Here is a 12,924-nt window from a genome sequence, read left to right as displayed (position 1 = left end):
TGAAATAAGGTAGAGATTTATGTATGCACACCTACAATAAATAGCCTGATCCTAAGGGGAGGGAAAAGAAACCATATTTGTAATCTCTCTAAGCAGATCAAAGTGAACCCCCAGAGGATTAAGTTACTTCAAACTGCCTAGAAAGTTGATCTTTCGTACGACAAAAATGTAAAATGTTGTTGTGGGCATTCAAGTTGTTTCCGACCTATGGAGACCCTAATGCAAACCTATAATGTGGTTTTCTTGGCAAGATTGTTCAGAGGTTTTCCATTGCCTTCCACTGGGGCTGAAAGCATGTGACTTAGGACTTTATCGCACACTGTTTTTAAAACATTCTGGGGACCGAAGGAGGATGCTCGTGTGCACGTGTGGCCGCCCAAAAACTGAGTTTATCGCACACAATTCAGTCTTCCAATAGTCCCCATTCCGTCCCCCATTCGCGTCCAGTCCTGATGGGTGCCATTTTGGGCTGACAGAAGGTAGTCCATCAGGCAAAAATCGAGCCCTTCAGTACTGGACGCGAATGGGTGCACGCCGGGGGATGGAACAGGGACTGTTGGAGGACTGAATTGTGTGCAATAAACTCCGTTTTTGGGCTGCTGCTGCGCGCGCACACGAGCGTCCTCCTTCGGTCCCCAGAATGTTTAAAATTGTGTGTGCAATAAGGTTCTTACTTGCCCAAGGTCACCCAGTGAGTTTCATGGTCAAGCTGGGAATTGAACTCTGGTCTCCAGAACTGTAGCCCAACACTCAAACCATATTTATCTCTCCCTTAATATGAGAAGTGACAGAATACCAAAGACATAGCCATGTTAGTTTGGAAAATCAGTATGCAAAGGGAACTTGTAGCACCTTTGAGAGTAAGGACTCTTCCACACAAGCTCTGTCCTTACAGCAGTCGCACTAGTAAAAATAAAATAGAAACATACCACTTTCAAGGGAGCCATCACCGTATCTCTCTCAATCGCGCAACTGGGGCAACTGCTCCCATTGCGCTCTCTTCCTAAATGTCCCTTAACTCCACACCGCTGCCTTATGCCTTACCTTGCATGCCTTTAGGATTTTGTTTTTGTTTTTTTCTGCACAGTTCTGGAGCTCTGCTGCTGCAACTGCAGTCTTAAAAAGTGAAAGAAAGAAAGAAAGAAAGAAAGAAAGAAAGAAAGAAAGAACGAACGAACTGTCCTGGGAGTGGCATTTCACAGCTGGGCACATGTGCCATTGCCCAGTCTCTCTCAGGTTTCTCCCATCAATAAAAAGGGATAGGTTGGGGACGGAGCAGCTACAGGTCAGAGGCATCATCATGCAATGAGTATCATCAAAGTTTCTTATTTCCTGGTATAATTGTAGTTTAAAAGCCACATACAGTAATGTCATAACTGAAAAAAAGAAGCTTAAGGCATGAGCTTTCGAGACTTGAGTCTACTTCTCAGATACATGTTCATGTTAGCCTGGAAAATCAGTATGCAAAGGGATACAGCTTCTTCTTTTTTTCCAGTGTGACTCAGAAGTACTACAAGCTCCCTTTGCACAGTGACAGAATACCATTCACATACTTCCAGCAGCCCTTTCACACTACACAGTTATGAATCAGTTTCTAAGTGCCATAGCTGCATCCTATGGGATCCTGGAATGTGAAGTTTGGTGAAACACTAAAGGATCACTCTGGCTGAGAATTCTAAACTGTTGTTGTTAATTGCCCTTGTGTCGACATATAAAGTTATTGCACGCCACCTGGAGGAATGGGAACAGAACGGAATGGGGTGGAAACGTGTGTTACTGCATGGGAAAACACCGCCGATGCCTCCGGGAGTCTCTAAGCTGTTCCCCAGCCATTCCTGGCAGCTGATTTTGAAGGATGATTTTGAACTGTTCTTCAAAATCAGCTGCCATGGAACGGCTGTTCCATATAAAGGATGAAGCAAAGGAAAACAATGTCAAAGAACTTGGGAATTTCCAGTAGACATAACTGTTTATGCTCAGACTAAAAGCTGGTGCTTCGTTTAGGTGCTCCCAGGATGGACTACACTCTTGCCTTTTGCTACTCTATTAAGAGAAAGGGATGGCTCGTTTTTTAAAAAAAATAAGAGTTAAAATACAGTAACATTCATCTGTGGATGTCAGCCCAGGAGTTTTTTGTCACCTTTTAAACTAAAATTCCTAGACTTATACACAGGTACAGTGGGGCATACGCAACTTATACAAAGGTACAGTGGGGCGTACGCGACTTTCAGCATACGCTGAAAGCTGCGCTGGAAAAGCCCCTCACACACCCTGGAAGAAGTACAGCTCCAGCACACGCAGATTTCCCCTTATGCGGAGGGATCCGAAATGGATCCCTGCATAAGGGGAGGGCCCACTGTATAATATGCAGTATGCAAATATTCTTAAATTTTCAGATTCAAAATCCAAAACACTTCTGGTCCCAAGCATTTCGGATAAGGGAGACTCAACCTGTATTCTTGAAAATGTTTCTTTCAAATGTCACTTCTTTGGAACTGATTGGCATTTGCAAAGCCCCTTTCCTTGTCTGAATTTGTAGTTAGGGTTTCTCAGAAATATATTTTGTAGACTATTGTGCTGTCTGTGCTCAGTTATGAGTCAGACTCTCAAAAGATTCCACAGTCTTTTAATTGTCAACAAGTTCATTAAATTCTATTAATTTACTTTGAAGTCCTTTTTCTTTTCTTTTCTTTTCTTTTGCTGGCTCACACAATTCTGTGGGGTAGGTCATTATTACTGATGGAGATCACAGAGAGATGAGAACAGGGATTTGCCAAAAGCCACTCAGAAAATCCCAGGCAGAGATGGGTCTTGAATTCAGGTCAAATTCAACTGTGTCTACTTGCTTAGCCCAGAAAAAAAATATCCCTGAATGACTAGACAAAATGAATGGACAAAAGACATAAAAGTGGAAGGGCAGTGGATAATCCATCTATCATAATTTAGGGTGCATCTACACTGTAGAAATAATACATTGACACTATTATACCTGCCATGGCTCCATCCTACAGAATGCTAGGATTTATTGTTTAGTGAGGCACTAGCATTCTTTAACAGAGAAGGCAAAAGACCTTATAAAACTACAAATCCCAGGATTCGATAAGCTGGAGCTAGAGGATTTAAAATAATGTCAAATGGCATTGTTTCTACAGTGTAGATGCACCATTAGTGCCAGTTTGACAGATCTGGGAACTATGGACAGAGATTAAAAGACCAGAGGTCCTCCCATGCTGCCCTAAAGTAGGGCTAAGCATATGTCTGAATGCAAAAAGAAATGTGCCACAAAAAGTTGAAAAATGATTCCCAAAAATATGTAAATAAAGAAGATTTGCCTATATCTATACTTTGTATTGTTAAGGAAAAAGCAACATGGGATATACAGTGATTGAAATAAAACATGTATGTGAGAGTCAGGGTGACTCAGCAGAAGCAAATCAGAAGCCACACAGGTGTAGAAGGTAATGTAATTAACAAGTCCTGAGTGCCAAGGACAGAAAATGTAAAGTGGATAATTGAAAACACCTGAGAATTGTTAAGTGGTCAAGGCTGAGATGATGAAATCATTAATTCTGGGTAGAAACAAGAGCCAATGAGAATGGTTGTACACGCCCACTGGGTGGATACTGACAAGAGTGGGTGGTATGATCCAAGGACTATAATAATGACTATGAATCCCAGTGTGTTGTGTGGGTAGTAGTGAGGAGTATTGTTGGATAGTTTTGGAGCTGTATATAGTAGAATAAAGTAGATCTTTTATATAAGACTACTGAGTTGTCTGGTGTCTTGGGTGAAGATACAAGAGTCAGCTGGATCCTGAAGAAGTGGGAAGACTTCTGTGGAAGCAAGAGTGAGAAGGCTTGGAGAGTTTGTCAGGGTCTTCAGCCTATTCTCTGTAACTCTGCTGCTTTAGAGCAAAGCTTTATCCACTGGCCAAAACTGGTCAGCGTCGGTGCGCAACAAGGTGGTGAGTTTGAGCCAGAGGTGAAGAGCTACAACTCCCATCATCCCTGACGTGTATAACATGTTCTGCTACCCAATGTGACTAGCCCAGCCCTACCATTATACAGGGTGAGGCATCTGCCTCAGGCAGTAGATTCTGAATATCACTAAAGGTCAAGTTTGTTATTTAACTTATTATCTGTACTATCAGGGATTGGGTAAGGTGTGTGGGGGATTTCCTACCTCATGTGCCAAAATAACTTGCATCTCTTCCACAATGCAGAAATAAAGTAGTCTGACACCATTTTAATTGCCATGGCTCCAATCTGCAGAATCCTGGGGTTTGTAGTTTGGTGAGTTATTTAGCCATGTTTCTGTCAGACCTCTGGTGCCTTAAAAAACTACAAATTCCAGATTTGGTAGAATACAGAATGGATACACAATTGGTTGCCTTGAGGTATTATGTGCCTTGAATCGTGGGAAGTGGAATCATTTGATGCTTGGCCTCAGGCAGCAATGTCATAGGACAGCCTCCAGGAAAAGCAAGGAAGAAATACAATGGGTACCGATGCCAAAACTACTGACAACTGGAAGATCTGCTTGCTATCCCTCTCCAACCCACTGAAAATTTCATCATGCATCGCCCACACATGCATGTCTTAGTGGCTTGCGGGCTATAAACATGATACTTTTAAAATAATAATAATGATGATGATGAAAGCTGAGATCATGTTTCTGGATGTTGTGCCAAATACCAGTTTCTGTATTTGCACAGCATGGTGAACGCACACAGTGTTGCTTGAAAACCACTTAACATTGAACCCTTACTTTAAAAGAATACCCACCAGTTTTTTCCCAACAACATTATATTGGGCTAAACTATCTCCTTCCAGGGATTCTTGATCAAAAAGGCTGTTATAAGAGAGGTACATGTGCCTTGGTGTGTATGTGTGTGTGCGTGCGTTTTCTGTCTTCCTTCTTGGCAGCATGCCTTGAGATTTAATCCCCACCCTGGCTGTTAAATACTAGTATCTGAGCTTTAATGGGAATGCTTCCAGCCATTCTTCACAATTGCAACTCTGAATAAGTTTTTTTTTCATGGATTAAATTGTATTTTTACACATTATGTTACACGGTATAGGAAAAAAATACCATCTGGCCAGGATTAGTATCAAGCTACAGCAAATCTATAGCCCCAGCCTATAGAGCTCTTTTGATCATGTGCAGAGTTCTCCATTTTTCACAACACAATAGCGAAAACCACAAGTCTGAGATTTGGAGCGAGGAATTTCAGGGAACCACCTCAAGTTGTCTTTAGTTTATCTGTTGAGCTTCCAGCGGGCAACCAAAACAATATGAGTCTGTGTGGCTTTTGGTGTTCTGCTTGTAAAACCGGCTTTTAAAACCGTTTTAATCTATTTTAAAGAACATTGTTAATTATGGACAAGATCTGGTGGCAAAGAGACTTAGCATAAATTTACACTCCTGGAGGTACAAACTGGTTGTGCTGTACTACCTTGCTACAGAATTGTAAACTTGCACAACCAAACATAAATTATAGATTGGTCCATAATCATTCAATCATGCAATAAATGTGCAAGGTACAACTCACAATGCACAACATGAGCAATGGCACCACTCAGCTTTTGCAGCCTTCAGCAGAATGCAGATATTAAACACTGGGCAAGCATGCATAAGGGATGCCTACATGTATGTTTGAGCTGTTTTTCAAGAGTGTTCGCTTTTATGCTTGATTTTGTTTTTTAGTATGTTTTAAAATATTATTATATTATTATATCATTTGTTGTATGCTGTTTTGGGAATGCTGGTGGACAGAAAAGCAAGAAATGCATATTTCCTGTATTTATTTATTTACTCCATCAAGACAACATATATAAAGTTTTCTCATTTCTGATCTTGCAACAATCTAGTGAAGTAAGTCATAGCCACTGACTCAAGTTCAATCAGCAAGTGATGTAGGTGAGTGGCATGGCTGAACCCAGATTGATCTGGTCCAAATCTAAAAGTATAATAACCCTATAATGCCTTCTTCCAGTTACATATTTCCTGCATTTGTTTAAGCTAACTTGTACCTAGGTGGCTCTAAAAGCACAGTTGAAGCTCTCTCTTCCACAGAATGCATCTACATACCATGCCTACTTCCACAGACTGTAGTTACATTGTGAAATCCTTTATGTTTTGAGGATTTGAGGTAGACGACACATAATATTGTTTAAGGAGGACAAGGAATGAAACCCCACCCCCCACCCCATTTCCCATTCAGTGTGCCAAAGTGGTAGAATGGAAGCATCCCAATCATAGCGGGGTTGGGGGAAGGTGATGACGGTTCTTGCAGTCTCCCACAAGCCTAACTGGACATAATGGTATCTATCTATGTGACATTCAGTTTTGTGCTAGGAAAGAGATGCAGTTTGTAAACAAGCACCTTTGATTTTCAGTTACACACCTTCCAGATCCTCTCCCTTGCCCCCACCCTGGGCATAGGAAAAGATTACAACAGAAAGATGCCCTCCTCATTCAGCCTTCCTTGCCCATTGTAAGGTGTCCACTTGTTTGGCTTGCAGAGAGGCCTTTGAAGTGCAAAAGGAAGCCCAGAACAGCTCCATGCCAGTTGGCAGGCATCCCAGGGGACTGGAGAGAGGTGGGCAGAGAGAGTGAAAGGCCCAGCTCCTACCTGTGAATGGGTCCCTGCTGCTTTTCAAGCCCTTGCGTACACCTGGGCATGCTATGCTCCTGGCTAGTGGTGGCACAAGTGCAGCTTGCACATGCAGCCTGCACACCAAACCACACACCCAACTGCTCCAAAAACTCTGTAGTGCACACAGGGCTACTGAGAGAGCAGTCTGTTCCTGGGGAAGGTTTCCTTCTTCCAGCAGCTCCTCCTTCCCTTCATACAGTGCCAGGCGATGGGAGGGAGGGAGGGATTGGCCTTGCTTTTGCAACTGAGCCAAGGTAAGGCAATGGGCCAGGTAGAAACGCTCCCTGTTCCCCTCCCAACCAGGGAGCGGCCTAATACCACACCGAGGAAGAAGGTGACCCAACAAGGGAGGCCAGGGTGCTGGAGACACTGGAGAGGCCTCACCTGCTCAGAACAGGTGTGCAGGTGGCTGGACTGAGGTGAGCTCCAACAGAGGTGACCTATGCTGAGCCTGCCAAGCAGAAATGCATCTCAGCATGTGAAAAAGGATTTCCATAATCAGACATGGAAATAGGACATAGTTGTAAGTTGTATATTTGTTTTCACTCCTCTATACCACAGGAGTGTCTATGCTGTGTGTGTGTTTTAAACCAAAGCTTAAAAACATTACCCTTTTCAACTTAGAACTATAGCCCCAAAATAAAAATTTAAAAAGGAATGTTCTCAAAGGGAGCTGGTCTGATGTAGTGGTTTCAGTGTTGGACTATGACTCTGGGAAACCAGAGTTCGAATCTCGATTCTGCCATGGAAACCGAGTGGGTGGCCTTCAGCAAGTCACACTCTTGTCTTTCCCAGAGGAAGGCAATGGCAAACCTCCTCTGAACAAACCTGGCTAAGAAAACCCTAGGATAGTGTTGCCATAAATTGGAGTCATCTTGAAGGCACATAGCTACAATAATATTTCCAAAATCTACTCAGAATGAGGACTCACCAGTTGCCTGAACATGCTGGCAGGCGATTCTGGGGGTTGTAGTCCCCCAAAAGTAATGTTTCCAACTCCCTTTGGATAGGGGCTCACTTATTGCCTAATCAGGCAGTTTCGGGAATTTCTACAATTTCTCCACATATTTCTATAGTGGTAGTAGTGCAGGACACTGTGTAAACAGCCACTCATTGTTACTCTGGGTTGCTTCAGATTTTCTTGGGAGATATGGAGCAAATGGTGAGTTTTTAAATTTTTGTTTATGGAAAAGATGGCCCAGATTCGCTGCAGAACAGGTCTCCCTGCATGAAGACAGCCCACAGTTGAATTGGGCCTTTGCCCCTGTGTAGAGTGGACATCCTCTTCTGGATGCGAGGGCAGGGGGAAACCAATGTAAATGGCCTGTGTAGACATACCCCTAGATTCTCTACAACCCGCTGTATCTAGTTTGGTCACCAAAACAGATAGTACTACCCAGTGGTGTCCCCATGCAGGGTGTCACCTAGTACAGGGCGGGGGGGGGGGCTGTTGGAACAGCAGCAGGAGCAGTAGCCAAAAGGGCACGCTGGCCATCCAGGCTTTGCCACAACATGCAGCCCTCCTACTCTTCTGCCCCAGGGTGACCACATGTCCTAACCACAAAGGAAGACAAGGCACCGCAAAATATAAGAAATTCAAGAAAAATGTAGGGCATTACCAAGTAAAAACTGAAAACACATATAGAAATAAAAATTCATTCTTCGTAGTCATGCTCAAAATGAAGGACATTTTGGAATTTCTCTTAGACAGAAGGCTGAAATGTAGGATATGTCCTGGAAAAGAGGGCATCGGGTCACCTTGTCCACCCCAGGCTTTCTCTCCTGGGAAGAAACCTGGGGCCGGAGCAGCTGGCAAGGGACAGGAGGGCCCAATTGGATGTCATTCCTTTTCTGGATGTTATCTGGTGCACTGCGCACCCCCATACCCTCCCAATGATGCTATTGGTACCAGTTTCATATGGTTTGGGTCCAGGTTACCTATAGGATTGCCTTCTCATGTACAACAATCCACCCTGTACACTCAGGTCGTCTGGGAAATGTTTGCTCCAACTAACCAGGACTCAAACTGGCTTTTCCCCAGATGGCTTTTTCTTCAGCTGCCCCTAGATTGTGGAACGACCTGTCTCGCCTTCAAAGTGGCTGGAAGCCACTTCATTTTGCCCCTCTGTTGCACCCCATAATCTTCCATATATACTTGCTATTTTTTTAAAAAAATGGGCTGCATCCATATTGCAGAAATAATTCAGTTTGACACCATTTTAACTGCCATGGCTCAATGCAATGGAATTCTGTAGTTTTGTGAGATATTTAGCCTTCTCTCTCAAAGTGTTCTGGTGCCAATACAAACTACAAATCCCAGGATACCATAACATTGAGCCATGGCAGTTAAAGTGGTGTCAAACTGGATTAATTCTGCAGTGCGAGTGCAGCCTTAGAGAGTTAACTGTGTAGAGCAAAACAACTGTTCTATGGCACATTATAAACTAACAGGTTTTTAGTATATAATATCATAGAAGAGCCCATTTCTAGCTGATGAAACCTTATGCCACAACAAATCTGTTAGACAATAAGGCACCACAATCCTGTTTGTCATTTTGGCCCAAAACCACAAGCACATTTGCTTCAGTGAACCACAAGCATTTCCACAGGCATTTCCACAAGCATTTCCTCTCTATGAGAACTGTAGTAGATGTGTAGAACTGGGCATACATTCACTTTTACTTCATAGGCAACTTGCTCTGCGCCAATATAAGCAAGTGGGAAGGTGAACATATTCACAGGAAGGAAATTCAACGGCCATACAACAAACCATTCTTCAGAGAGCCCTCTGAAAGGTATGGAACTTCTAACCTGTTAAAAGGCCAAGGGACACTTTTGAATGTAGTGCTGGTGCGTAGTAATATAATAATACTTGTGAACAGTGAGGCAGGTAGGCTTGTGAATGACACCAAGTTCTTCAACTTAAACTGAATGGTAGGAGTTTGTGTTGTTCTTGCTGTGTACCTCCAAGTCATTTTTGACTCTATCTTGTATTATCATCTATTGTTTTATATGTATTTTGTAGAATGTACGCCGTTGGCAGGTTTCATTTTTATCAATGTTATTGTTTGTATGTACAGCGCTGTGTAAATCTACAGCTCTTTATAAATAATAATAATAATAATAATAATAATAACCCTATCATAGGGTTTTCTTGGCAAGTTTCTTCAGAGGGGGTTTGTCATTGCCATCGTCTGAAGCTGAGAGACTGTGACTTGCTCAAAGTCAAGCAGTGGGTTTAAATGCTGGAGGAGGGATTTGAATCCTCTTCTTCAGAGTCATAACCCAGTGCTCAAACCACTACATCAAGCTGGCCACAACACCAAGTCCTCCGAGGAACTCAGGCTGAATGGTAAGAGATTTGGGATGCACAAAAAGAGATATTTCTTCAAACAGCATGCTGTTACTTGGTGCCTCAGGAGGATGTAGTAACAGACATCAAATTGAGGCTGCTTTAAACGAGGATCAGACATATTCATGGAGGATGTTATATCGATCTGAAGGGAGAAGCAGGAGATATAAATAAAATTTATTATTATTATTATTATTATTATTATTATTATTATATTATACAGGAATGGTTGTCTACTGTTCATGACATCTATGTATTATTTCCAGTTTCAGAAGCAGTATATGGTAGGCTCTGAATATCATTTACTATGGCACAACAGTATAAGAAAGGGTTGTTACTCTCCTGTCCTACATATGGGGTTCTTAGATATCTGGATGTCTATGGTGGAAAAAAGAGAGACTGGCTAAACAGAATTTTAATGTAATCTTCTTTTGCTCTCACATGCTTTTTAAAGACTAACTCTAGTTTGCTTCATTTGCAAATATTCTGCTTCAGAAATCCAGACTTCAAATGACTGTCTTTTATTTGTCTGCATAAAAGTTGGAGGGAGTGCATTAAATAAAAATAAAATCCTGAGAATGATGAACAACAGCAAATTATGTGCTTGTGTAGCCAGCTGGTCGATACACAGAATATTCACTGCTCTTGGAAACGTTATTCCTTTAGACTACAACTCCCAGAATCATTCTGTCAACATGGGTATCTTGCTGATCCTTGCGGTCCAGTGGGTTCCATTGTTTCATTACGGTTATTGCCATTTGACTTTTTTTTTAATCTGGAATGGGGCAGCACACCATCTTTGGTAGGAAAAAAATGTCTTGAGCCTGCCCTGGCTACAGGCCATCATGTTTCAGCATCGCATGAGTGAGAAAAGCAACAGCTGCCAAAACTCCTTTAAAAAAATACCCAGAAAGCCTATTTTCTTTTACATCTGACCATCATAGTAGCTCAGGAGGTTTCCATTTTGCCTAGCTGCATCCGTTTGAAGAAGCCTGCTGTGATTTCCATTCTTTCCTTCTCCATCCATCCATTTGAATCTCTCTGTCTTTCCCTTATTCACACACAAACACACACAGCAGTGGTACCACTGCCCATTCTGTGACCTACATGTGGTGTCTGCATGCGTCAGGTTCTTTTCTTAAGACTCCTGATGAAGTGGCTGCATCGATCCCTCCCACTGTTTCAGCCCCGACAGCTTCCACCAGGTCAGCTTTGAGGCTATAATGAACCATTGTCTGCAAGATGTGAAACGCAGTAAGATCCGGTGTCCTTGAACTTCTGGGTAATATCCTGGAAAAGTGGTTCCATTGTTCATATGCAAATGTTCCATGTGAAAAATGTTTATCACCAGCCAAGGCACAATGTTCCCTTTGGAAGGCTGATATCCTCCTTCAGAGGAAGAAAAATGTCAAGGACCTCTGAAATCAAGAATTTTGTAAAAAGAGATTATTTCCAAGCAATGAAGGAAAGGTGGTTTGAAATGGCCTCAAGGGAGCTCATGCATGGAAACGTTAAACCTGAATGTTGTATCCAGGTAACCTTTGCAAGAAAAGCCCCACAAGAATTTGGGGTCTTTGGATTTCTGTACACAGCAGGGATGGGGATCCTTTTAGCCTTTCAAATATTTTGGACCAACTCAAGCACCAGCTAGCACAGCCAGTGATAAAAGATAGTTGCTGCTGTAGTCCAAGGGTGCATCTACACTGTACATATACTAATGCAGTTTGATACCACTTTAATTGCTATAGCTCTATCCTACAGAAGCCTAGGATTTTTATTTGTGTGGCACCAGCACTCTTTGGAAGAGAAGGCTAAAGACCTTGTAAAATGGAAAAACCCAGGATTCCATAGGAAGGAGATATAGCACTTAAAGTGGTGTCAAACTGCATTATTTCTACAGTGTAGGGGCACCCCAAAACAACTGGAGGGCCCAAGATCCCCCAACCCAATGCACAGTGTTGTTGCAGGCTCCCCAGTTCTCTGAGCAAGAAAAAGTTTCAGGAGTAGCACTTACTATGGCTTGGCTTCTTTTGCTAGTAAAGAAGAAGTATGTTTTTCTTTTGTAGTAGTAGTAGTATCTAATGTGGTTAGGCTTGCCTTTTCATGGACAAGAGGTGAGAGCCAGTGTAGTGTAGTGACTTGAGTACGACTATAACTTTGGGGATCAGGGTTCAATTCTGCACCCAAGCATAAAAATCCACTGGTTGACCTTGAGCAAGTCACATACTCTCAGGGTCAGATGATAGCAGTGGCAAACCCCCTCTGGAGAAACTTGCCAAAAACAAAAACAATGACAGGTTGGCCTTAGGGTCTTCATAAGTCAAAATTGACTTGGAAGCACACAACAGGGACCTTTCTGCCCATAGGCTACTGCCCTGTCCCTTTCCCCTCCAGTACTATTTATCTCCCTAAGATCTTTCCCTTTCCCTTTCCCTTTCCCTTTCTGCAAGGAAATTGAACACTTGTCTCCAGTTAGCAATTGGAGATAAGAAGGGAACTTCAACAAAGCTATTTAAATTTTAAGTACCCTGCTTTAATCCCTGTTGTTTTTATTGCTATTGTGATTGTTTTTAAATACTGTTTTAATTGTTTTTATCTTGATGTAGTTTTTCATTCAAACTTGTACGCCTTTTTGATCACAAATTGGAAAAGCGGAATATAAATAAACTTATTATTATTATTATTATTATTATTAATCTCTCCCACAGTTACAGCCACTAAATTTAGTTACAGTTCTACATTTAAAGGGAAAGGTCTTTACAATGCAAATAAAATAGAACTGTGCTTTGCAGTGAAAGCATTTTCACTAGAGCTTAGGTCCGAGTAGATATGTTGGCAAGGGAACTGTGCTTTGGCTATGCCAGAGGTCTTTGAGCTTGGCATAGTTTGGAGAGTCACTGTGGTGTAATGGTTT

General features: G+C 42.2%; 1 protein-coding gene across 1 annotated transcript in view; it reads right to left on the bottom strand.

The window, feature by feature from the left end:
• LOC149321242 (laminin subunit beta-2-like) overlaps positions 1-6,751 on the bottom strand; it is an 82,690-nt gene extending 75,939 nt beyond the window's left edge. The window contains exon 1 of the mRNA XM_089518281.1: positions 6,635-6,751. Coding sequence (XP_089374407.1) covers positions 6,635-6,684 — 50 coding nt within the window. The 5' untranslated portion in view covers positions 6,685-6,751. The remainder of the gene's footprint in view (positions 1-6,634) is intronic.
• Positions 6,752-12,924: the final 6,173 nt, after the last annotated feature.

The sequence above is a fragment of the Sceloporus occidentalis genome, unplaced genomic scaffold, assembly GCF_023333645.1.
Source record: "Sceloporus occidentalis isolate IW3139 unplaced genomic scaffold, rSceOcc1.0.p SCAF_1, whole genome shotgun sequence".
NCBI lineage: Eukaryota > Metazoa > Chordata > Lepidosauria > Squamata > Phrynosomatidae > Sceloporus > Sceloporus occidentalis.
The sequence above is the reverse complement of the archived record's forward strand: the minus strand, read 5'-3'. Positions and strand labels throughout refer to the sequence as shown.